Source organism: Ictalurus furcatus, chromosome 28 (assembly GCF_023375685.1).
Source record: "Ictalurus furcatus strain D&B chromosome 28, Billie_1.0, whole genome shotgun sequence".
NCBI lineage: Eukaryota > Metazoa > Chordata > Actinopteri > Siluriformes > Ictaluridae > Ictalurus > Ictalurus furcatus.
This window is the reverse complement of record NC_071282.1, coordinates 18,744,583-18,768,020: the sequence shown is the minus strand read 5'-3', so window position 1 is coordinate 18,768,020 and position 23,438 is coordinate 18,744,583. Positions and strand designations below refer to the sequence as shown.

Sequence of the window (23,438 nt, the reverse complement as noted above, 5' to 3'; positions counted from 1 at the left end):
ACTCCGCCGATCGATACACACAGGGCAGAGAGAGGACATCAGGGGACATACTGACTGTGCACACACACACACACACACACACACAGCTCTGCTATACCCTGTGCAGATTCCTTTCCCCAAGCTTGCGGACCATGTGTCCGAACAGAAGACTGACAATCCAGAACGCTCATTAGAATATTAGGCCACGCCCACTCAAGCAGCATTAGAACCTTTTGTTTTGTTTATTCATTTTATGACTTTAGAGTAGAAACGCTGCTGAATGTCTGGTGGAACGCTCAGACTTCTAATCGTTACACACATCAATAAACGGTTCTGAAAGGGTACTGACCCGGCGTCAGTGGAAACGGGCATGGAGGCTCCGTTATCCTTCAGCTCCTGTACGTTCACAACCTGAGGCACGTTCTTCAGCGTCAGTTCAGTCAGATTCGCCACTGCAACGCAATTCACACTCGTCACACAAGTGCATTCTGGGTATTCCCTATACACTACTACATGTACACTAGGAATCCTCCACAACTCATTTTCTTTCACCATAAAAGATTCGTTTGAACATATTTTATGGTTTTAAAAAAAAGACATTTTAGCTCATTATGGTAAAGAAAGTATATTTAATTTACTTCGCCTTAAAAAATTTTTGATTATAATATGGTTTTTAAACAAAAAGGTTCATTTTAACGTGTGTAGTGGTAAAAAAAAAAAAAGAAGTATATTTAATTTGATTTATGGCACAAGTTTAGAACTGTTAAAAAAGGTTAGGTTTTAGGTTTGTTTATTTATTTAGCTTATTGGTAAACAATCTATACACATTAGTTTATTTGATGGTAAATATGCATTTCAGCTTATTCTATGATAAAATACATTTATTGAAGTTTATTTTGTAGTTGATTGAGAAAATTTTGAACTGTAGAAAATAGAGAGAACGTCGGGTGCAAACTTCATGGGCTGGTTTTAAAACTCCTTCATTAGTGGCGTTATTTCATGCGATTAAACTCGATATCGGTGACGTGAAGACAGTACTGCGAGTTAAGAAATAAAAACATGTTTGAAATAAAACGTTATATGATCAAACTGGTTATTTCTCATACTGGGTTTCTGGCTGCTCATGTGTCGGTTTAAAGCGGCTCTTGCTGCAGCCTGGGCCGGGGGGAGAGCGGTGGGCGTGGTGTTCTCAAGAGGCGTGGCCTTTTCTGTGGGAGGCGGTCCGTGCATCACTGTCTTGGTGGCCAGTGCTGTGCTGTCGGCGCTGTCCAGGTTTATCTTGGAAACTGTTCAAAAAAAAATGTAAATAAATAAAGAACAGAAGTGAGGTTTTGGTCATAAGTAAACATTTCTCTGCAGTTCCGCTGTCGTGTCTTACCGCGAGTGTCGATGGCGATCCCCGGCCACTGCGGCACTCTGCTGCTGAACAACGGCGTGGAGTCGATGATGCCTTGAGGCTGGACGGATGTAGTGCGCACTACGGTGGGGTGACGTGGGGGGGCCAGGACGAGCTGAGGCACTTCCTCCTCCGCTTCCTTTTCCTCATTAACGTGCAGCGGGTCGTCAAACTCCTGAGGCTGATACAGAGATGAGGCGGAGCTCACGTCGTCCAGATCCTCGTAGTACTTAGGGGAGAGGAACGCTGATCTCGACAGGTTGGCTAAAAATATATATTGATATAGATTTGAAGTGGTCTGATACGAGAGTCGCTCGTACTGCTGAACACACGCGAGTTAAAACACTTCAGAAAGTAACGCGTGTCTTCTGTAATAGCGTAATAAAAAAAATCAAGTTTAATAATTAATTCTCTTTGTTGTGTTCGGTGGTGATACCTGGAGCGGTGGATCGTACAGGTGGAGTCTGACGCTTGGAAAGGAAGTTCCTCAGCTGAGACTGCTTCACCGGAGACATCTTAGCTGGAGAAGAAAAACAAATAAAATAAAGCGTTCGTGCAGCAAGAGCTTGAGATAACGTCAGCGAAATGAAATCGCTTACCTCGGTGACCACTCGTGTGTATTACAGGAAATACCCCAGACCGAAAGCGTCTGTAAGTACGTTTCCGCTTAAGTTCGCTCCTTTCTAAAACCCTGACGCTCGCCTACGACGCCGGAAAGGAACCCGGACCTCACCTGTCCACTGACGATCGGCGTAGACGTAAACGTCATTGCAAATATTTACCAAATTTATGTAAATCCACAGAAGGTTTGAACAGGAATGAATAGCACTGGCCAAACAATCAGTCACGGGGGCACAATACGAGCGAAAAACATACGAAGTACGCATGCATGCATGTAGCATTTAGCAAAATGGACGCTGGATAATGAGAGCGAATGGCATTGCTTGTGACGTCCTTACAGACTTCACCTCAACTCCTCATGAACAAACACCTAAAATGACCAGCTACATTTTCTTATCATATAAACAAATACTTCTCAAAATATTATACATCAATTTTCATTTTAGATAATAGCGTAAGAAGTATTTAGAAAGGCAAATTAATCCTTGAGTCATTAAGGGAGCGTCTAAAAAGCGCAAAGATTGTTCAAAAGATTCACTTACACACTGATTTGTCTAAGGACCGCCATAATAGGTGTTTAAATATATATTATATATATAATTTTTTTAATTCACTGCAGATGAATGTATGGGTTTTGCAATCTTTTTGGGACGCAGGTTAGAAATGTATTTTACAAACACGCCCACTTATTGTACACGGTCCCTTAACGATCTTGCCTTTCTGAAACCTCTGTTGTGTACAAGGTCATTGCTTCCCATTTCTCAACCTTTTCACGCTTAAATTATTAAAAAAACACATCCATATTCTTCCGTTATATAAACGTATACCCGAGACGTGCTGCGCTCAGAACGACAAACGGTCGGAAGAGTCACGGAAATCGGGATAACGATTTTCTTAATAGCATTAATTAGTCTGTAAGCATGCGAAGGACATTCTGTTCCATCTGTGTAATATTTCGTTTGTAAGACACTATGAAAGAGCTTACATGGAGATTTGGAAGGGGCTCTGGGTGCCGCATCCAGACTCGCCTTCAACAAGGCGTTTTTCAGACTCTCCAGCTCGCTATCTAGACTACAACACACACAGGAGAAAAAAGCATTTATACAGGCGCTAGGGTCGAATAAATAAATGGAGGTGCTGCTGAATTAGGTGTGACGTGGAGATCTTTACCCCTGCGAGGATGATGAAGGTGACGGTGAGGAGGTGGACATGAGCTGGCTGGAGGTTTTGTTGTAGAGTCTCAGGCTCTGCAGGTCTCTCACCAGATGATCCAGCTTCTGTTTCTGCTGGTTGATGATGTCCATGTTGTTGGCCAGAGCTGTGTAAAGAGCCTCTCGCTGAGGGACTATCATGTGTCTGAAAACAACAAAATTACTAGAGTTGTACATCTTTATATCTATATATCTATATCTCTCTATACACACACACACACACACACACACACACACACACACACACGTATAAAAGAATTCAGGATGTAACTGCAGTGTATTTCAGAATAGGGCTGTGGCAATATGACAATTATCATATCACGACACATGTAGATATTTCTATGACTCACAATGAGTATCATGAAATACAGGTGAGGTTTTAACAAAGTAAAATCTAATCTCGAGATCGGATTCGGCGAAACCAAACGCTGACCCCTGACTGTTCGGATTTTGGACTTTGCACTGCATTGGACCACCATATCATATTGTGCTTTATATATAAGTATAAATGTATTTGATTTCTTGTGATATTACTGAGGATTAAGGACCACGTACTTCTGCTTTCTCTTCTTCTCCAGATGTTTCTCCCACTCCAGGTCTAACACGTCATTAACGTCCTCCACGGCGAACTTCACGTACTGGTACAGCCTGCGGATCTCCTGTTTAAACGAACACCGAAGCTTTAATTACAACTCTGATACTGTTATTCTCCATGTGTTAAGCCAGACTGCAATGCCTTCTGGGTAATATCTGCTCCTGAGGCTTACAGCCAACGTCATTATGTAATAATATACTCGTTCAACAATGAGTAGCACTGAGGTCTCTGCTAGTACTGTTCTGTATAGGTGCATGCGTGCGTGTGTGTGTGTGTGTGTGTGTGGTGGCTTCAACCTTGAGCTGGTTCTCGCTGCGTGGATCCAGAGGTTTCTTGTAGAGGAGCTGGAGGTACCCTTTGTCTCGGTTCAGTTCTCGCTGAGCTTGGGCTTCTTCTGCTCCGGCGAAACCCTCCAGCAGCGTGGTCTTCAGAGTGCTGATGTCACCGTGCACGGACTGACACCGGAACAAAACGTGCGTTACGTTAAAAAGCTCAGAAACACCGAGTGTTAGTGTGCACTTCATCTGCGCACTAAACCCTGAGTGCGCACTAAATCCTACACCATGCTGCATTTAAACCCTGTGCTGTACTTTTTTGCGTTATTTAAACGCACCTCCGTGGTCTCCTTGATCTCCAGCGTGAACTTGTGCAGATCTTCACTCTCTTTGCGCAGCTCCCTCATCTCGTCCGAGCTCCCTACACGGAAATCAGCCCCCTTAATGCGCGCCTTCAGCTCGTCCATCTCCTTCTTGAAATGAGCGATCTGTGGAGGAGAGAGAGGGAGAGAGGGAGAATGAATCGCTCCGTAACCACACAACTGCAGAGTAATGCTGCACGGGTCTTTTTATTCCTCTGGACTGATGGAGAGATTAGATTATTGTGAATAAAGCACGTGTCCTGTGAGGGACTCACTTCTTCCTGTATTCCAACCATTACAGGATCGGAGTCTTTCATCTGCTGCAGCTGTTTCTCCACTGACTTCACAGAGGGGAGCTTCCACACACAAACGGAAAACATCAGATCGTCCATTACACACACACACACACACACACACACACACACGTTCTTCACTTATTCATGGAGTTTAATTAGTTCGATCACTCTGAAGGATTTAAAATAACTTGGATGACTAATGAGTGTGTGTAACAAGTGTGTGTTAGCAGAGTGGGTGAACCTGTGTCGAAGGGGCTGCTGATGGAGCTGATGGAGCGGTTGGAGCCGGAGCAGTTTTCTGCACTGCAGCAGACGGAGTGCTGTTCTGAGCAGGGGCAGGACGGGTCACTGCACACACACACACACACACACACACACACATTTCTGAATTAATTTATTATCCTGGTGAAGCGTTGGTGTGTGTAATGGACTGAACCATGGTGTGCGTACCTGCAGGGGGCGCAGCGGGTTTGCTGATGGTGAACACTGGTTTGGGCTGAGCGCTCGAGTCTGGAGCTGCTGCAGGTTTGGGAGTGGAGGTGAAGGAGAAGGGCTGGGTAGATGCAGGAGCGAGTGGAACGGGAGTCTCCGCTGCTAGAAACCTACACACACACACACACGGCAGGTTAATGTACAGTCTAACAGTCCTTTTAACAGTACATTAGGAGTATAACGCAATGCTACTATCTGCATGTGTTTCTGTTTAATATCTGGATTTAATCCTGGAGTGGGTGTGGCCTAAAAACAGGATGTTTCTTATTTGTTTTCAAGTAAACATCAGCAGTAAATGTAAAAACAATTTATATTAAAAAAAAAACTTCTTTTTTTTTTAACTATACGAGGTCTTCATATTATTATTACACTACTGTTTTTGTGTAAAAACTTGCTGCATCTGTCAGACATGCTGGACTGGAGCAACACTTAATGGAGTAATAACTATCAGGATAAAGGTGTTTATTTACATCTCATATATTTGTACCAGTAAATTAAAGGTCTAGGAGTGTGGACACTATACGTGAAAGGGTCAAGTGAATAGAAACTCTACGGAAACATTCTGGAAACCACAGACGTAGCGTATGAATTATGGCTCTGACAGTTCCTCAACCTCAGCTACATCTCCGTCATCTATAGAAACATCTAATAAAACTTCAAGAGTGTAGCTGAATGCTGAAACGTTACAGGAGCCGCCATGTCGGAGTCTCTCTCTTTTTCATTTTTACCTTTGGTATCGTGTATCATGTCGCCCCCTATAGGTGGAAAGCAGGAAGTGACGTGTATGACAGGTTCTACTCCAACTTTGTTTAAATACGAGATTATGGAGATTAAGGATGTTATTTGGCGAAAAGTATATTTAGATAAGATAGACTTATTTAAAACTAGCCACGCATGACATCGTCTCACCTGTCGTTGAGGTTGACTCGAACGTTAGGTGTGGCTGGCTCCGTTGGACCCTTCAGCAGCGTCATGGGAGAAGCCGTAGCCGTAGCCGTGGCAACCTGCCCTGCCGCGTTTGCGCCCTCGGTCGACGGTTTAACACTGAGCGCACTGGCGAAGGAGAACGCAGGGAGAGAGGACGTATCACCTGAAGGTTTAGGAGCTGCGAAGGAGAAGTTTGAAGCAGAGGGAAACATCGAAGTGGTGGAAGGAGTGGCACCGAAGGAGAAGAGAGAGGAACCAGTGGAGCGAAAACTGAAGGCAAGACCCGATGAGGAGGAAGAAATTGTTGGAGCTGCTGTAGAAGCAGGAGGGGCAGAAGTAGAGGCAGGGGTGATTGAGGGCATTTGGAATGACGGGAAGACGGGAGGAGGCGGTTTGGACATGGCAGGGGCTTGAGGCGGAGACTCTGAAATCGAAGAAATGCGCAAAATCAAGGTTATATAGATATATATTCGATTTAATTAGTGTTTAAGTAAGAATGAAAAGCAAGCAAGGACATCCAATTCTCTTACATCCCTAAACCGCTTTTCGGAAAATGACCCAAAAATCACAACAGTCTACTTACAAACAGTCAATTAAATAGAAAAAATACCAAAATACAACTGTTCCTCACTCTGTAATGGAGGTCTCTCTCCGTCCTGAGGCAGGCTGTCGGCGGACGTGACGAGCTGCTTAACGCCCGGGTTCAGGTTGATCAGGGAGAAAGGACACAGCACTCCGTCAGTGGACAGGATCAGCAGCGTGGGAGCCGGCGGGAGCTTCTTCTCATCGGCTGGGGAGTTAAAATATAAAAAAAAAATACCACAGCCGTGAGGTCATTAAGGGTCATGAGGCGTTAACCTGCAAAGAAATTCAAAAAAGTGTACAAAAACATTTAAAAACAAAAAAACCTTCCTACAGCAGTTACACAAGACTACAGCCCCGTTGGAGAGGGGGTTAGCTTAGAGGCAGGATTTGCATGGCATTTGCCTGCTATTCAAATAAGTAAGAAGCACGAGTACGAAATCTGGAAACCTGGTTATACGCTGAAACGAGCCTGAATTGATTTAGTCAGCAGAGTGAGATTAGAATCCATCGTTCGGCTGTTTCACACGTTCCTGAAGGCAGATTATTCAAACAGACGGCATTGTTCATACGCTAACTATCCTGTATTTGGTTTAGCGCAGCGCTCGGGTTGGGACTCGGATCCTTTGGACTTACATATGTGTATCTCGCCCTGATTGGTGTAATCGATGGCCACTCCCACAGGAAGCGTGTCATCGTTGCTCAGAGTGACGGGAAGTTCGGCTCGGCTCGCGTCCTCCAGCAGCCACAGCTCCCAGTTTGTCTGTGTGAAAAGAGGCAAAGTGACTGCCGATCTTTTATGGCATATATGACAGCGTTAGAGGTAAGAGAGAGGATATATTCCACAAAGCGAGCTCATTAAATCCCATAAAAACGCAACCGGCTTGTTGAAATAAAGCCTTTTTCAGCTAGCCTCGAGTTAGCTAGCGTTGTGGAGTACCCTTTGGATGTTTTCAGCCCAAATGTACGGAGATCATTCTTAAATGCTTAAAAAAAGATTAAGGAGTTAGATAAGCTAGATTGGACTGTTGATTTGGTACGACTCGATTCGGATTTCCTGTCCACACATCATTCTACAAAATGGCCTCCTCCAGACATCCGTTTCGTTGTCCGTTTGCACCTCATCAGCCAGTCGGTATTTGGACGATGGGGATTCGCTCGATTACCTTGTCCTCTTGTTTGGCGATAATGCTGACTTCGATGGAGGCGGCCGAAGCGGCGAGGATCAGATCCCTGAGTCGGGAAAAAGAAACACATCAGTTAAGACGAATCCGCTCCGATCTACACGCGAACTCTGATTGTATCTCCGCACTCTGACGTCGTATCCGTCTCACCAGTCCTCTACGTGGTTCAGGAAGTAGTGGTGCTGTCTCTCGGTGCACGACCCAAACACGATGTCGCCGAAGTTCAGGAACTTGTCCTCTTTCTTCTCGTCTTTCTTCTGCGTGAACACAACAAGGAGACGGGTTTAGAACGAGTCCGTGCTTACCGCCGTGTTAATCCACAGGTGTGTAAACGGGACTCACGGGAAGCGACACCATTACGAGCTCGGGCGGAGTCTCGGGAGAGCCGTCGGCCGCCGCGTACACCACGGCGAAGTTGTAGGTGCTTAACCATAACACGTCCAGGACTAGGGGGTGGGAGGGAGAAAAAATACATTTAATTACTTTAGTACAATTATATAATTGATCCATTATGATAGTTGAGCACTACTGGAGGGTTGAGGTTGATTATTTTCCTCTAACAGCACATCCTGAAGTGGTTTATTCCTCTTATACTACAGAAATGAACCAATGATTACGGTATTTTATTTATGAAATAACGACACACCGTACTGTTATACATCAAAGTGCGGGGAAGTAAGTTCGCTCCTGTTTTAAGTTGCTATAGCAGCATTAGTTCCGCTTGTTTTTCCTCTCTCTTCCCACAAGTTCATAAGACGCAGCTTGACGCGTTATAAATAAACCCGAAAGCATAAAATTCCTTTCCTGGGAAAAAATGAATTCGTTTGAAATAACGGTGCATCGGATATCAGAGAAAATATATCGGACATCAGATCCTGTAGATTGGAAATGGATTTGGAAAAGAAATGTTTTTGTTTTTTTTTAAAACTGGAAATGTTTACATATAAAGATTGATTTTATTATAGTTATACTTTCTGACTTATTCATTTATGATGTAGTAATAATATCTCTATTATCATCATCATTTTTAGCTTATATTAGCATTATTTAATTTAGAATTTTAGCTTATATTACTCATATCTACTAACAAACTACAGATGATCAGTTTCACCACGGCTTCAGCGTCAGGTCCACAGCTAACTCAACACTGACGCTAGCTAATATCGAATAAAACCTACAGCCGCTACGTTTCTGGTCAAGTTTTCCGACGTGACGTGAGCGCGGCACGATCGCACCCGAACCCGGCTTCGCGGGAAACAGGAGCGCGCGCGATCCGCCGTTAAACAGTTACCTTTGACAGGGTTGTCGGCGGTGTAGAAACTCGGACAAGGGATCACCTTCTTCTCCTGCAGAACCTGGAGAGGAGATAAACCACACGCCAAAGACGGTCAAAGGCGAGGAACCCCGAAAGAACGTCAGTGATGTGAAGAAGCGGAATAACGAGACACTTACGGGCGTGTACTGGACCACCGTCGCGTCCTGCTTCCCTGCAGCAATCTGCTTTCCTTTAGGACTCCAGCAAACTACACGGCGGGAAAAAAACACATTTCTACACTAATATTTTCACTCCGGTGCTTTATTTTATTTTATTTATTTATTTATTTATTTATTTATTTATTAGCGACTGATTTATATCCAATAGTAAACATTTACTATTCGTAAAAATGAATTAAAATATTTAGAGCATACTTTATGATTAGGCTATAGATAGACATTTATAATATAATATATTAGTTACATTTTCAATTATTAATTCATAGAAAATACTACATAAAACATCTAGAAAAAGAACTTTTGGTGTAGTCCGGGGCAATAAGACGGTATAATATCGAAAAAATCACAACATCTCAAGTCAAAATATGCTTTTCTGAGACATCACTGATATCGTGAGATATGGTTTTTATGAAATAAAAAACTATACATGACTATAAACCAACTGAAAGTAGCTGAAGTGTGAGAATACACACTCACCGCAGGTGATGCCGACGGAGGCAGGAAGTTGCGCGACCACTACGACTTTCTCCGTCACGTCCAGCACCATCATACTGCCGTCCGAGAGACAAGCTGCGACTCTAAACGCCTCCACCGGACTCCATTTCAGATCCTGGACCAACGTGTCCGGCTCGGAGCCCGCTTTAAAGGACGCGAACGGACACTTGCCCGGTCTGGCCTGTAGGAAATAAATAAATAAATAAATAAAATAAGTGAGTTAGAGGTTTAGAGCAGTGTTGTTTTTTTCTTTTAAAGTAAAAATGAATAAAATATAATAACAATAAAAAAAAAAAAACCTTGTTGAAGAAGGTGCGGACGTCGTAGAAGTCCAGCGTGAGAACGGTTTCCTGGCCAGCGCCACACAACGACAGGGTGAGCTCGTCGCTGCTGAGGGCGAGGTGGTGCATCGGGAGGTCAAGGGTCAGCGTCTGGCACGTCACGCCCTCCACTGCGGAACACGACGAGACAGTGACATAAGCAAAACCTAGATTTCCATCCAAACTTAGTGCATCGTTACTGTTAGTAAAGATTGCCTTTAGCGCCGAGAGACAAAACACTCGTAAAAGATCAAAGCGCGTGCCTGATGCGGCTCGTTTGCTTTTACTGACACCCACAAAACTCCATGAAAAGGCCAAGTGCACAGCTGGGTGTCGCACATTACACACACAACCAATCAGCACCTACTCACAGCCTCAGAGGCTCCGCCCAAAAGCCACAGAGCACCTGATATGCTCTGTACACTTTTCTGGCCACAACCTACAGGATCAGGAAAGCTGTAATCTGATTGGCTGTTCGCACTTCCATTCTTTCACACTCTGGTTTTCGGCAACACTTTCCAGACTGAAAAAAAAATAAATCATCCTCACAATCATCTCGTCTCGTACTTTTTATAATAAATATCTTACCTATCTCGTTGGGGTTTCCGCTGACCTTCCCCGCAGCGATGATGTCATCAGTTACAAACACCTTGAGCGCTCTGCCCTGGCCGACGAACGTCAGACCGAATTTGTTGGAGACGGCGAGAAGACTCGAGCGTTCCCTGGGCAAATCATCAGGGGAGTCAAAGACACGGATTTTCTTCATCTGACGGAACTGAAAATCCTATTGGAGAGGAAAATATAAACATAATAGAATTCATTAACCAATATTATATAATTTTATATATACACACACACACACACACACACACACACACACACAACTAATCATTTAAATCTAACGTGATCGAATTAATGATGTGTATGATATTTAATATTAATATTTAAACGAATCGACACATTCTTAATACCTTATCTACAAGAGTCGGTACAAAGAGCCAACCGAGTCGACTCTTTGAATCGACTCTTTCAGATAGGATATTAAAAACATCGATTAATTTAAATTTTATACGCGGAATAAACGCGGAAAATCTGTGAACATAAGGTTTATTTTATTACATTATTATTAAATCTTTGTGTACCATCTAATTTTAATTATTCTATACGAACACATCGATCAAGTCAATTTAATTCCGGTTAAGCTATCTTTTAGCTTGCTAATACAGAACGGAATACATTTTTGTCTTTTTTTTTCAATACATCACTTAATTTATTATTAAAATCTAACGCTGAAATACTACTCAATTTATGCCGGCTAGCGAAGTTAAACTTTGAAGTTTACTAGCTGACTAGTTATATTAGCATTGCTAGCTTAGCGGAGAAGCTAAATCGTTTTTTTATTTAGTTTTTTACCTTCATTTCCCTCTCGGGAGTGTCGTCCCCCATTTTGTCGGCTTTCCGTTATCTGTCCAGGCAAATTATTGTATTTTAAAATGTTTTAATCGGCACAAATGTCTTCATTAGCTTAGTAATCAAAGCTAGCAAGTACACGCGCAATTTGTTTATTCCGTTTCGCGAGAACAGAATCAGAATCGAGCGCGCACTGCGTGTATGGAAAGCCAAAAGGCTCAAGCTTCTTCCATTAACCAAACGCTTTAAAAAAATCCGAAAAGGAATTTCGATTAGAATTTAATCTAGAAAATATAAAAACTATGTCCTTATATTATAGTACGTTGTTTTTTTTCATTTTGCTTTGGTTATAAAATATAAAGCTTTACGTCGTGCTTAGAGAAAACTAATTTTAAATCTAAAGGATTCAAATGTTTTATGAAAACCAGTCCGATTAAGAATCAATAAATAATAAGGCAAAAACATAATCTTTTTTTTTATTTTATTTTGAATATTTCTTATGTGAAATGAGTGCTTCTTCTTTTAAGCATTTATTTATAATTGCTCTTTTACGATGAGATAAAAAAAACATTAATACTCCACTCGCATTAACAATGACCCATTTGGCTTCCCGATAAAAACGTGACACCGGAAGCAAATTTTCCAATATAAAAGTTATTTCCGTCATTTCAGTGGCTCGGCATTTCAGATTCCGTCACCAGAATGTTGTGAGTTCACATCCCGAGGACATTAACTTCACATCTTCGTGCTTAAATTAAATACGAATCGGGTTGTTTTAACATATCAACACATGTTAAAACACGAATTTATCTATCTTCAAAACAAAAGTCTCAGCACAATTTTTCTTTTTTGAATCCACAATGTTTTCTTATTTAATCTACAAAATATAACCTTAACGATATTTCAGGGTTTGTGTTTTCTTTAAAAACGATGATAAGCACATTTCAGTAATTCCCCCACATAAAAAACAATTTCAAACTGCACTTATAAGTGTATATAATATACATAATTTTACACGTAATTTTTTTTTTTTTTTTACATTTTTTAACACTAATATTACACTAACTTAATTTTACACTGTAAAAAATATAATCAGATAAAGATATTTTAAAACCCTCAATTTCCTACACTGATTGTAGAAACATGTAGATGGAGACTTGAACTGAGCTGAATAATTTATAATGTATGTACATAATTCTACAGTATAATTTTTTATATATATATATATATATATATATATATATATATATATATATATATATATATATAAATGAGACATTACGTTTTATACATAAAACGTCATGTCGGCGTCGTGATGTGAAACGAGCTCTTTGAAGGTAAACATGACTTATGTAGAAACAAACAGATGAGTGTTTGGTGAAATAAGGAATTTTATTAGAAAGCAAATATTTCAGTATTGCATTTGTAAATGAATCAGTGAGTTGAATGACACCAGAGTCAAAAGTCAAAACCAGTTCGAATTCGAACGGAAATTTCTCGTTCAGTCAGAGTCGTTAAAAGGCGTAAACAACAGTTTTGTTTTTCCGAAACGTGGCCGTTTGAAGCGTCTCAGTCGTCTGTGTAGAGTAAATCCCCAGCTGTTCTGCATCCTGGGACCAACTGGACCTCTAATATTAGAGATCCCCAAAAAATGAGAGATGAGAGAGATGGATAGAGAGAGAGAGAGAGAGAGAGAGAGAGAGAGAGAGAGACTGAGAAAATCCTCTGTAAAAGCTGAAAGCAAAAAGCAGCGAAAGGTTTGTAGAATTTCAGCTAAGTGCTAACAAAATGTAAAATTAGTGCACATTTGTTCTCTGATTGTCTGCGCTCTGAGCACATGGCTTTTCTTTCTTTTCTTTCTTTTCCCGCCAGCTTTCACCCCAAAATGGTAAAGTGCTGGCGTTAATTATTCTTCTAAGACTCACACACATACACACAAATACACAATTCAGTCCTCATAAATCATTAATTCAAGGGTTCGAGGGTCAAAGGTCATCAATGAACTAAAACTGATATCCAATCAGGAGTTTCTCTAATCTATTCATCGACTGATACTGTTTGAATGTTTGCTGAAATCTGAAAAAAAAAAATAATAAAAAAATCCCAATTTTTTTTACAATTATGCAATCCTGTTTTTAAGAATCTCAGCACATTTAAACACATCCACTGTTCCGGAAGCTTCTTGATATCGTTATTTAACTATTGCAGATTTTCTTAACACAAAGAAATAACACATCATCATCATCATCATCATTCAGATCAACAAACAGGTCAAGAATGAAACATTTTTTAATACGGTCCAGCTGTGCATAATTCGTTTTATACCCCAAGATTTAAAAAAAAAAAGAAAAAAAGAGCTCTGATCCTCATCAGAAAAGAATTTATTTAAAAATTTGTTTTTATTAAGAAATACCTGCTGATTAAATACTAAACAGCAGCATCTTTGTGAGTTATGATCCACGAAGCATAAAAATGATTCACGACTCACAGCACCGTTCGAATACAATACACGAATACTGAAAAAAAGGCAGAGATGTTCGCAATCAGGCTTTAAAACTTGTAGTTTGGCCTTTTTGATGAGTCATGAGTCATTCGCGAACGAGTCGACTCTTTGAGCCGGATCGTTTACGTGAACGTCGAGAGCTGACTCACGTATAAGAGACATGTTTTTTTTCTTCTTTGTCGTCTTTTATTTGTAGATGTTGGCAACGCTAACGCTCTCGAATGTGTAACTGTATATGAACTGAAAAATATTTGGAAAGCTCTTGTCAACATCGGAGCTGAATTCATTCGTCTTCATTCATTTAAGCGATTTAAACCAAATAAATCTTCAGTTGATTCATCTGTCCAAACAGTGCATGTGTGTCATCTGCGGCCGTGTTTATGATTAAAAACAGAATGAAAACAGATGACTTGCATCCCCTACCTCATCGTTTATCTTTTAAAAATTCTAAATGTTGTCCGGTTTAGAACAAAATATCAACCAGCCAAATGAGTTGAATGATCCGAGTCACTGAAAAGAGCAGGGATTCCCATGACTAAAGCACACGGATGATTCATGATTCATATACTAGAGTTGACTCAAAAACAACTCTTTGCCATTTTTGTTCTAAACAGAATCGAATTTTTTTTTGAGTTGGAAGAGTCAACTCTTTTTGTTGAGCTGAGTCAAATGATCTGACTCACTGAAAAAAGCAGAAATTCCCATCACAGGAAGTACACCACTGATTCATGAGTCACGTAAAAGATTTGACCACAAGAGTCGAGCTATGAGAGTCCGCTCTTTGCCATTTTGTTCTAAACCGGACATAACATCAACGAGTTGTTTGAGAGCAAAAAGAGTCGACTCTTATTTTCAGTGAGTCAAATAATCTGAATCACTGAAAAGGGCCTGAATTCTCTTCGGTAAAGTTCACAAGGTGAGTTACGATTCATGATTCACGGCTCTGTTCAAACAGACGAAGGAATACAAATACGCAAAAACTCCAAATGATCATGATCAGTTTTTAAAACTCATCGTTTGTCCTTTGGACACGTCTCTCACACATCTCAGGGAAAAAAGCCAACCCCTCTTTTGCAGTTTGTGCAAAAGCAATCAGCCAAAATTAGTGCCAAAATTTAGAGACCGTGAAGTCTTAATGACGGAAACAGCATCTACAATATATAAAAAAAACCCCCACACACATACACCTATAACTACAACTATAAATTAGCCTGTCGCTCCACATCGGACAGCGTTATGCTACCACAAACAGCGCTTTCCCACCGTTCGGTTTAGCGATCGACATTCTTCTGAGTTCCTCTCAGCATCTAGTGCAACGGTTTACATAGATTTAGAGCCTAATACCTGTCAGAAAAGTAAATGAAAGACGAATTTTGCGATATTGCAGGTGCAGAAAGAAAAAAAAAAAAGAGATGAACCTAAATGCAGGATTAAATACAACTCCTATAAGAGCAACGAATCGGATCGTTTTACAGTACGTTCTTTACTACGGTTTCACGCATACTAACTGAAGGATCGTAGAATTTCACCTCGGAGGCCTGTACTGTACATAAAGCTATAGTTTGAATCATTTATGAACATGCACCAGAAAAGATTCAGTCAGTTTCAAAGATCGTCAGAATCCTTAGGTATGTTTAAGTAGCTACAATTCAAAAAAAGAAAGAAAAAGGCCAAATCCTTGATTCGACATCATCACACGTGGCTCCTGCACCTTACTGAGGTTTAACAGAGGAAGTGTTTCTGTCTGTCACGCTAATAGTCTCGTTAAGGCACTGATACTCCTCGTATATATACATACAGATTTATCTACAGCGTTAGGAGTCAATATGTGTTCGTTAGAAACACTGAGTTTCCTCTTTACTACGTAATAATAGACAGGAAAAGGGATGTATAATTAAATACGATGAAATTTCCGCTTTTACCGCAAATGTAGTTGATCATCCGAGGCATTTCGGTGTCTGCAGTGTGCTATCTGGAGCTACAAGGCTAATGTTTTGTTCAAATATCCACCTCAAACCCGCATCCAGTTCTTCAGTGATAGACGTGAGTGTGGATGTGGTTTAGGACAGTGGTTTTAAAAGTGGGGGCCACCAGGGGGCGCCCGGGAGGCCTCAACAATTTGGTGTGAAAAATAAATTCTCACTCTCAGACAACCACACACACACACACACACACACACACACACACACAATCAGTTCTTAATGTAATGTACTGTAAAGATGTAAGATGTAATTATTAATAAAAAAGGGGGATATATTCAGAAGTCTGTATTTTTAATGTGTTTTAAAGACATCTTGCAAAAGTGGGGCCTCGGTCAAATGTTAATGCCATTTGGGGGGCCTTGCCCTGGAAGAGTTTGGGAACCTCTGGTTTAGGAGACTATATGATGTCATATGTCTCTATGAACAGGAATTAAATTTCGCCGTGTAGAGGAACACTGGAACGTGCTCGGACGGGATTAGTTTCACTTGAAGAGGTGTTGTAATGTAATTAATACCGAAGTATGTCTGGGATTTCCATGTATAGTTCCTTGTATAGTTAAAGGATCATTGTTTTCTAACTATCATCGCTAACACTCTCACTTTTCTGTGAAGTCTTTCGCAGCGATGTTTGTTGGTAAACGAGACCTCTTGGCCGTACTCGTGTCCGGCGCACGTGAACACGAGAGGGCTTTGGCCGAACGGCCGTTGCCATGACATCACGTGACGTGTCTCGTCCCGAATCTGCGGAAAATACGCGGTAAAAAGAAGATCAAAATCGCAAGCTCTTCCGAATACTGCTAAGTTTTGTTGACTTTGCGTTAATTTCTGCGATCGCGAGAGTGCGAAATCTTTCAGGGGCTGCTTAAAGCATCTAAAAAAATTCAAACCTCTATCAACTAGGGGGCAGTGCAGAGCCAAAACATCCCTCATTACCACCGCAATGCCCCGCTGGACCACTTACGTTCGATTTTACACCATGTAAAATAATAGAAATGGAAGTAGTTGATGATGATGCGTCTGCTAAGGAAATGGGAAAAAACCAAAAAACATCAGCACTGGTGTCAAATAGACTAATGAACTAATCTAGTCTCGCGTTTATCTCCCTCGTCATACGGTCACGCATCACGCATCACGCATGTGTCGTTTAGTTCAGCTTCCCGTACGTTTACGTTAGAATTTCACCACATGTACACACCCCCTTCATTTCTTTTAAACAATAAACACATGCTATAGCCCAAGTCTAACACAAGGCCTGCTTGGAAAACCCTCTCTCTTTAAATGTTCCCATGACTCCCGGACAAACCGATCAACGCTTCGAAATGTTCCTTTTCTTTCTTTCTAAAAGCGCAAACTGACACCACAGAGAGAAGGTAGGCGGACGAAAGGCAACGCTGGAGTCACATGACTCATAAAGCCATCCGGATATTTCACCTGGAATATTCCAGGTGTTACATGAGAGAATTTCATTGCGAGCGGTTCGTTGAATCCTAACGCAACGTAAAAAGTAGCAAAGTGCGATTTGTGCTAACAAACTACCTAACGTTTTATAACGTAGCGTAAGCCCCGCCTCTCGCGGTTAGAAAGCTGGAAGATCTTAGCATGATTTTAAAAAATCTTTTTTTTTTTGGATTAAACTTGTAGGACTACTTGTTAGCTACATTATCCTCGTAGCTCCAGGCCGCGAGCCGAAAAAACGCCGGCCGATCGACCGCATTAGGGTTCGAGGTGAAACCGTACGCGTCTGATTTTTTTGGCTAAAACGTTCCTCTAAAGGCAATTTCAACAAACCTGAAGATTCTGACTGAGAGAAAACAATATTCTGATCCAATCTCTGGCTTTCAAACCACAACTCTGCAATGCTCTCGCTCTCTCTCTCTCTCTCTCTCTCTCTCTCTCTTCCTTCTGATGATGTTCTGTTCAAAATAAAAAAAAAGAAAAAAAAAAAGAACTTGGATTTCTTCATTGCTGTGTCCTGGGAAAACTCCAGAGTGCACAATCATCTCTCTCTCGCAATCTTTCAGGAGAAAAGTGCTGCGAAGTCAGACACTCCGCAGGAAACTGAGCATTACTGTATATCGTGACTTAGAAACACACACGCGGGAAAAGACGAGCGCGCCGCTATAGATCCGCTATAGATCATGCATCGTGAATACGAAATTAAATCTTTAAAAAAGAAAGAAAGAAAGAAAGAAAAAAAAAAACGAAAAACAAAACCAAAAAGGAAAAAAAAAAAAAAAAAAGGAAGAAGAGAAAACAAAGTGTCCGATCTCGTAGTGTTGAAATTTCACTGAAATTTCTTCGTCGGATTTTCGTAATCGATTGCGAGGGAGAACAAGAAAGGGGCGAAGAGCTAAAGTCACTTCGGTTACTCAGTCACCTCCCTCAGTTCAAGTGCAAATGCAAAAAAACAACAACAAAAAAAAAAAACGACAATAAAAGCCAGCAAAAATGATAAAAACGATACCAGTCTCACATTAAATAATTTACAGTAGAGAACCATAAGCAAGAAAAAAAAAAAAACAACAACAAAAAAACCCACCAACTTTTTCTTCTTTCCCCTCACAGTGACAATCAGTTCGTTTGTTTTCCCAGACAGGGCCACGATGGAGTCCGACTCGACCCCATCCAGATGCTGGAGGGAAATAAAACAACAAACCATCGAGACGGGTCGGTATTTAATTTGCGACGCTGCGGTTCTGTGGATCGTATCCTGTTCGTTTTGCATGCAAGCGTCCCGGCTTTAAACGCTCCAGGATGCGCTCTCGTACGTACGCGCTCCGTCCCCCGGGAAAATGCTCTTTTTTGTTTCAGTATTATTGTAAATGACAGCCGAGGCTGTTTTAAACAAACACAGGCATCGCTTCTAGAATCTCCATACATCACAACTGCAACGTGTACGTGATTACCAGGAACCGGGATTGAATCCGTCGCCGGAACATAGCTGGAGACGTGTTTACGCCAAACTCGTGGACGATGGAAGTCTGGGGGCGGCCGTCAAACGTCTTTACGTGAAACCTGTGATGTTGGGAATTCAGAATTTTACCAATATTAACTGGTAAACATTAAAGAAGGCCCTAAATGATGCGCTGAATACGTACTGGAAAAAAATCTCATCCTGTGCTTTTATTATGGAAAAACCTGTTTATCAAGAAGACATGCTAAATAAATTTCGCACTGGCTCACAAGACTGAGCTCTGATCGGCCAATAAAAATCACACGCAAAGCGAACGTAACTACAAATACGTGTCCTTCACGTTACACGTCCTTTCCCCTTCAGTGAACCGGCTTTTCCATTTCGCCAGGTGACTTTTATTAATGTACTATTAAAGTTCCCAGGTGTCTATCGTATCGCCATAGCAACGGGGCAATTCATCCTTTCAGACATGGACATGGAACCCCCCCCCCCCCCCCAGAGATGCCAGAGAATCCATTTAAAATGTTATTTTGGTATCTTGGACCGAGATCCTGAAAGAGTCGGCGCTTTCGTCAGCCACGGCCGTTCGCGGGCACGCTGTTTTCCCGACGGACGCTGGATCGCTTTCGTTTTCCTGGAAAGTACGGAACATTCGGCGGATCGCAAAAAGAAAAAATCTCTCCAGAGGAAGGTCACTGAGGTACTTTCGGGTCTCGTGAGAGGTTTACAAACGACTTCCACTGCACTTTTTGGCTAAAAGATCGGTGTATAAAGAAGTGCTTCATCTCAGCACGAGCGCAAATCTTTCTTTTCTACGTACATAAGCAATGCCTGTGTTTGTCCTTTAAACCCACTCTACCCAGCATGCACCGCTGCACGTGTTTCCGATACCGTTTTTAATTCGTCTTTACTGACTCGGAAAAAAATTCACACCTGGAGTGTGTACTGAGGAGAGCATTTTTTAAATCGGGTGAAACCTTGGTACTGTATAAAAAGAAAAGTCTGAGGCCACGCCTCTTTTATCGTGATTGTCAGTCTCAGTAAAGGAGGCGTGGCCTTCGTATATCAGTCTCAGTGAAGGAGGCGTGGCCTTCGTATATATCAGTCTCTGTAAAGGAGGCGTGGCCTTCGTATGTATCAGTCTCAGTAAAGGAGGCGTGGCCTTCGTATGTATCAGTCTCAGTAAAGGAGGCGTGGCCTTCGTATATATCAGTCTCAATAAAGGAGGTGTGGCCTAGATATATGTATACCAGTCTCAGTAAAGGAGGCGTGGCCTTCGTATATATATATCAGTCTCAGTAAAGCAGGCTTGGTGTCTTTGCTTCTAAGTCCCAGTGATGGAGGCGTGGCCTCTTTGTCTATCAGTCTCAATAAAAGAGGCGTGCCCGGTGACGGGCCTAGGTAAGGAGGCGTGGCCTCTGTGCCTGTCAATCTTGCACCTTTTTCCTTCTGCTCTTATTTGCCGTTTATTAAAATCAGAACAACATTCACAAGGTCATCTAACGTACTTGACTTAAGCTGATGAAGTATCGGAACACCTGTCCTGTACCTGTACATTCAGTCTTGTTGATAAAGGCGCATTAAAAACAGTACTGAAACACAGCCCGGCTTCTGCCAAAACACCAGCCGCTTTTCACTGCCCGTTTATCCTCAGACCTTCCCCAAACTCCTCCTCCTGCTGTCCGTCATGCGCCGGACGACCCTGAACTCCGCCCTCGACCCCTAGAAGAAGAGGACTGGCCCCTAAAGTCTCCTCCACTCCCTCAGCCAAGGCTCCTTCCTCCTCCTCCTCCTCTTCCTCCTCCGCCTGGCCCTCGATGAGCTCCGCACTCTCGTTATCCAGCGGCTGCTGAGTTCTTACAGCATCCTTACGCTCCCCGAACAGCGGCAGCTGCTTGAAGTCTGGGTCAAAGGTCAACGGAACGCTCAGATTAAGCCCCGCCCCAGTGCCACGGTACATGTCGATGCCTTCGGGCAGCATGGACTTGATCTTGGGCAGCCATCGTTTGCGGACGCGGCGCGCGTTGGTGCACATGTCGGCGGCGATCACGTTCATCTCACTCTCTTTGAAGTTGGGTGCGAAATTTTGACAGTAGACTGAGAAAGGAGAGAGAGAGGACAAATAAAAAACATTTAACTGCCAGATAAACCATCTGAAACGAGTAAAGGAGGCGTGGCCTTTATCGGTTAATCACAATGAAGGAGGCGTGGCCTGTATGTCTGTTGATCTTAGTAAAGGAGGCGTGGCCTGTGTGCCTGTAGTTCTAAGTAAAGGAGGTGTGGCCTGTGTGTCTGTCAGTCTAAGTAAAGGAGGCGTGGCCTGTGTGTCTGTCAGACTAAGTAAAGGAGGAGTGGCCTGTGTGTCTGTCAGTCTAAGCAAAGAAGGTGTGGCCTGTGTATCTGTCATCTTAAGTAAAAGGCATGGCCTTCAAAATTGTTTGTCTTAGTGTGTCTGTATATATGTGAGTCTCAGTAAAGAAGGTGTGGCCTTTGTATTTGTCAGTCTCAGTAAAGGAGGCGTGGTCTCTTTGTCTATCAGTCCTATTGATAGAGGATTGCCCTCAGTGTCCGTCAATCCCAGTGACGGTGGCGTGGCTTGTGTATCTGTGAGACCCAGTGACGGAGGCGTGGCTTGTGTATCTGTCAGTCCCAGTGAAGGAGGCGTGGCTTGTGTATCTGTCAGTCCCAGTGAAGTAGGCGTGGCTTGTGTGCTTGTCAGTTTTGTAAAATGTTTACAAATTAAAGTCAAATCATATTGAGTTGCATGTCATATTGTAAACACACCTTTATTAAAAAGTTAACAGATAAGGATCAACTCATTAATAAATGTTTATGGACATTTAATATCATTTATAATTGTATTTGAAATAGTTACATCACAAAAATTCGAACTTACGTTTCACGGCGTTTAGAACTCTGCTATCCAGAGGCTTTCTGCTCGGGTCGCTGGTCGAGGAACGGATTCCAGTCCCACAGCTGTTCGCCAGAGTGTTTCTGTGCACACGCACGCACACGCGCACACACACACACACACACACACACACACACACACACACATCCACCAGGGGGCGCAGGGGGAACAAAACACATGAGCAACCATCTATCAGCACATTTCCATCTAAATATCTACACACACACACACACACACACACACACACACACACATTAAACACATAAAACAAGACTGAGCCTGAATCAACAGGGGCAGAAAAGGGTATTATTATTTGGTAATCATTTAGTTTTTGCCCTAAGAAAAGGTCTTTGATGGATATTTTTCATCTTTGTTTTTTTTCTCTGTGGTGGGATTCGAACTCATGACCTTCTGGTTTTTGGGGCAGAACTTTCAGCAGTGAGGCAGCTCCTCAGTAAGTCTCTGTAGCTCGGGGGAACATGTTTCACATGCGACTCGCTGACAGAGCTTCTGAACGGCGCGATCAAACCTGTGATCTTTGCTTTACAAGACCAACGCCTTGCCCCTTGGCCATCACACGCTACACGTATTCCAACACGTTTTTCAAACAATACCAGTCATAAACAATAGATCATGTGCTGAAATATATCCACACACACACACACACACGAGATAACATTTAATACAGACACGCCAACCCTGAAGAGGAATAATGCATAGTTCCACTGAAGTTAAAATGCAGAAAAAAACACTAATAATAATAATCATTATAATATTATTATTAATAATAATATAATAATAATCATTATAATATTATTAATAATAATAATAACTCTCTTTCGTATTGTCACTTATGGAGGCTGTGAAATGTTTCCACACGGACGATGTTTCTACGTACGATAAAATAAGATTTAGTATCCTCCGATTGATTTGCGACAATTTTTGTGAATTTTTGTAAATTTGTAAATGATGCTGTAGAGATGGATTATTTTTATTCTTTTTTTAAACTATTATTTAATATTTTTTATTAATTTTATTATTTTAAGCTTCGGCATTACACGAAAATCACCTTCTTAGCCAATAAAATTTTTTAGACATAATTTGATTCTAATTTGATTCGTCGATCCAAATCATCCAATCGCTACAGACCTACAATTTGCAGGGTTTTTTTGGGACCATTTTGATGCATCAAAAATAAATAAAGTGAACTGATCTTAACTATATACGTGTCTAATGTTATATAACACGTATAATGTTAAATATATACGCGTCTAATGTTATATAACACGTATAATGTTAAATATATACGCGTCTAATGTTATAAAACACGTATAATGTTAAATATATACGCGTCTAACGTTATAAAAGACATATAATGTTAAATATATACGCGTGTAACGTTATAAAAAACGTATAATGTTAAATATAAACGTGTGTAACGTTATAAAAGATGTATAATGTTAAATATATACGCGTCTAACGTTATAAA

General features: G+C 41.6%; 2 protein-coding genes across 5 annotated transcripts in view; both read right to left on the bottom strand.

The window, feature by feature from the left end:
* Positions 1-11,861, bottom strand: part of nup214 (nucleoporin 214) — a 28,203-nt gene extending 16,342 nt beyond the window's left edge. Inside the window, exons 1-24 of the mRNA XM_053618586.1 lie at positions 11,643-11,861; positions 10,818-11,013; positions 10,209-10,360; positions 9,892-10,090; positions 9,373-9,443; positions 9,212-9,275; positions 8,263-8,366; positions 8,071-8,177; positions 7,903-7,969; positions 7,373-7,499; positions 6,786-6,944; positions 6,137-6,578; positions 5,186-5,337; positions 4,977-5,083; positions 4,715-4,795; positions 4,416-4,565; positions 4,099-4,257; positions 3,763-3,866; positions 3,167-3,352; positions 2,982-3,067; positions 1,812-1,895; positions 1,358-1,639; positions 1,086-1,265; positions 329-431 (exon numbers count right to left, since the gene is read on the bottom strand). Of these exons, the coding sequence (XP_053474561.1) occupies positions 329-431; positions 1,086-1,265; positions 1,358-1,639; positions 1,812-1,895; positions 2,982-3,067; positions 3,167-3,352; positions 3,763-3,866; positions 4,099-4,257; positions 4,416-4,565; positions 4,715-4,795; positions 4,977-5,083; positions 5,186-5,337; positions 6,137-6,578; positions 6,786-6,944; positions 7,373-7,499; positions 7,903-7,969; positions 8,071-8,177; positions 8,263-8,366; positions 9,212-9,275; positions 9,373-9,443; positions 9,892-10,090; positions 10,209-10,360; positions 10,818-11,013; positions 11,643-11,675 (3,395 nt within the window). The 5' untranslated portion in view covers positions 11,676-11,861. The remainder of the gene's footprint in view (positions 1-328; positions 432-1,085; positions 1,266-1,357; positions 1,640-1,811; positions 1,896-2,981; positions 3,068-3,166; positions 3,353-3,762; positions 3,867-4,098; positions 4,258-4,415; positions 4,566-4,714; positions 4,796-4,976; positions 5,084-5,185; positions 5,338-6,136; positions 6,579-6,785; positions 6,945-7,372; positions 7,500-7,902; positions 7,970-8,070; positions 8,178-8,262; positions 8,367-9,211; positions 9,276-9,372; positions 9,444-9,891; positions 10,091-10,208; positions 10,361-10,817; positions 11,014-11,642) is intronic.
* Positions 11,862-13,012: 1,151 nt separating this feature from the next.
* The window catches only part of LOC128603481 (nucleus accumbens-associated protein 2), a 45,741-nt gene continuing 35,315 nt past the window's right edge, over positions 13,013-23,438 (bottom strand). For all 4 annotated transcript variants that reach the window (XM_053617946.1, XM_053617948.1, XM_053617947.1 and 1 more), the window contains exons 5-6: positions 21,935-22,032; positions 13,013-21,135 (exon numbers count right to left, since the gene is read on the bottom strand). In XM_053617946.1, coding sequence (XP_053473921.1) covers positions 20,672-21,135; positions 21,935-22,032 — 562 coding nt within the window. In that variant the 3' untranslated portion in view covers positions 13,013-20,671. The remainder of the gene's footprint in view (positions 21,136-21,934; positions 22,033-23,438) is intronic.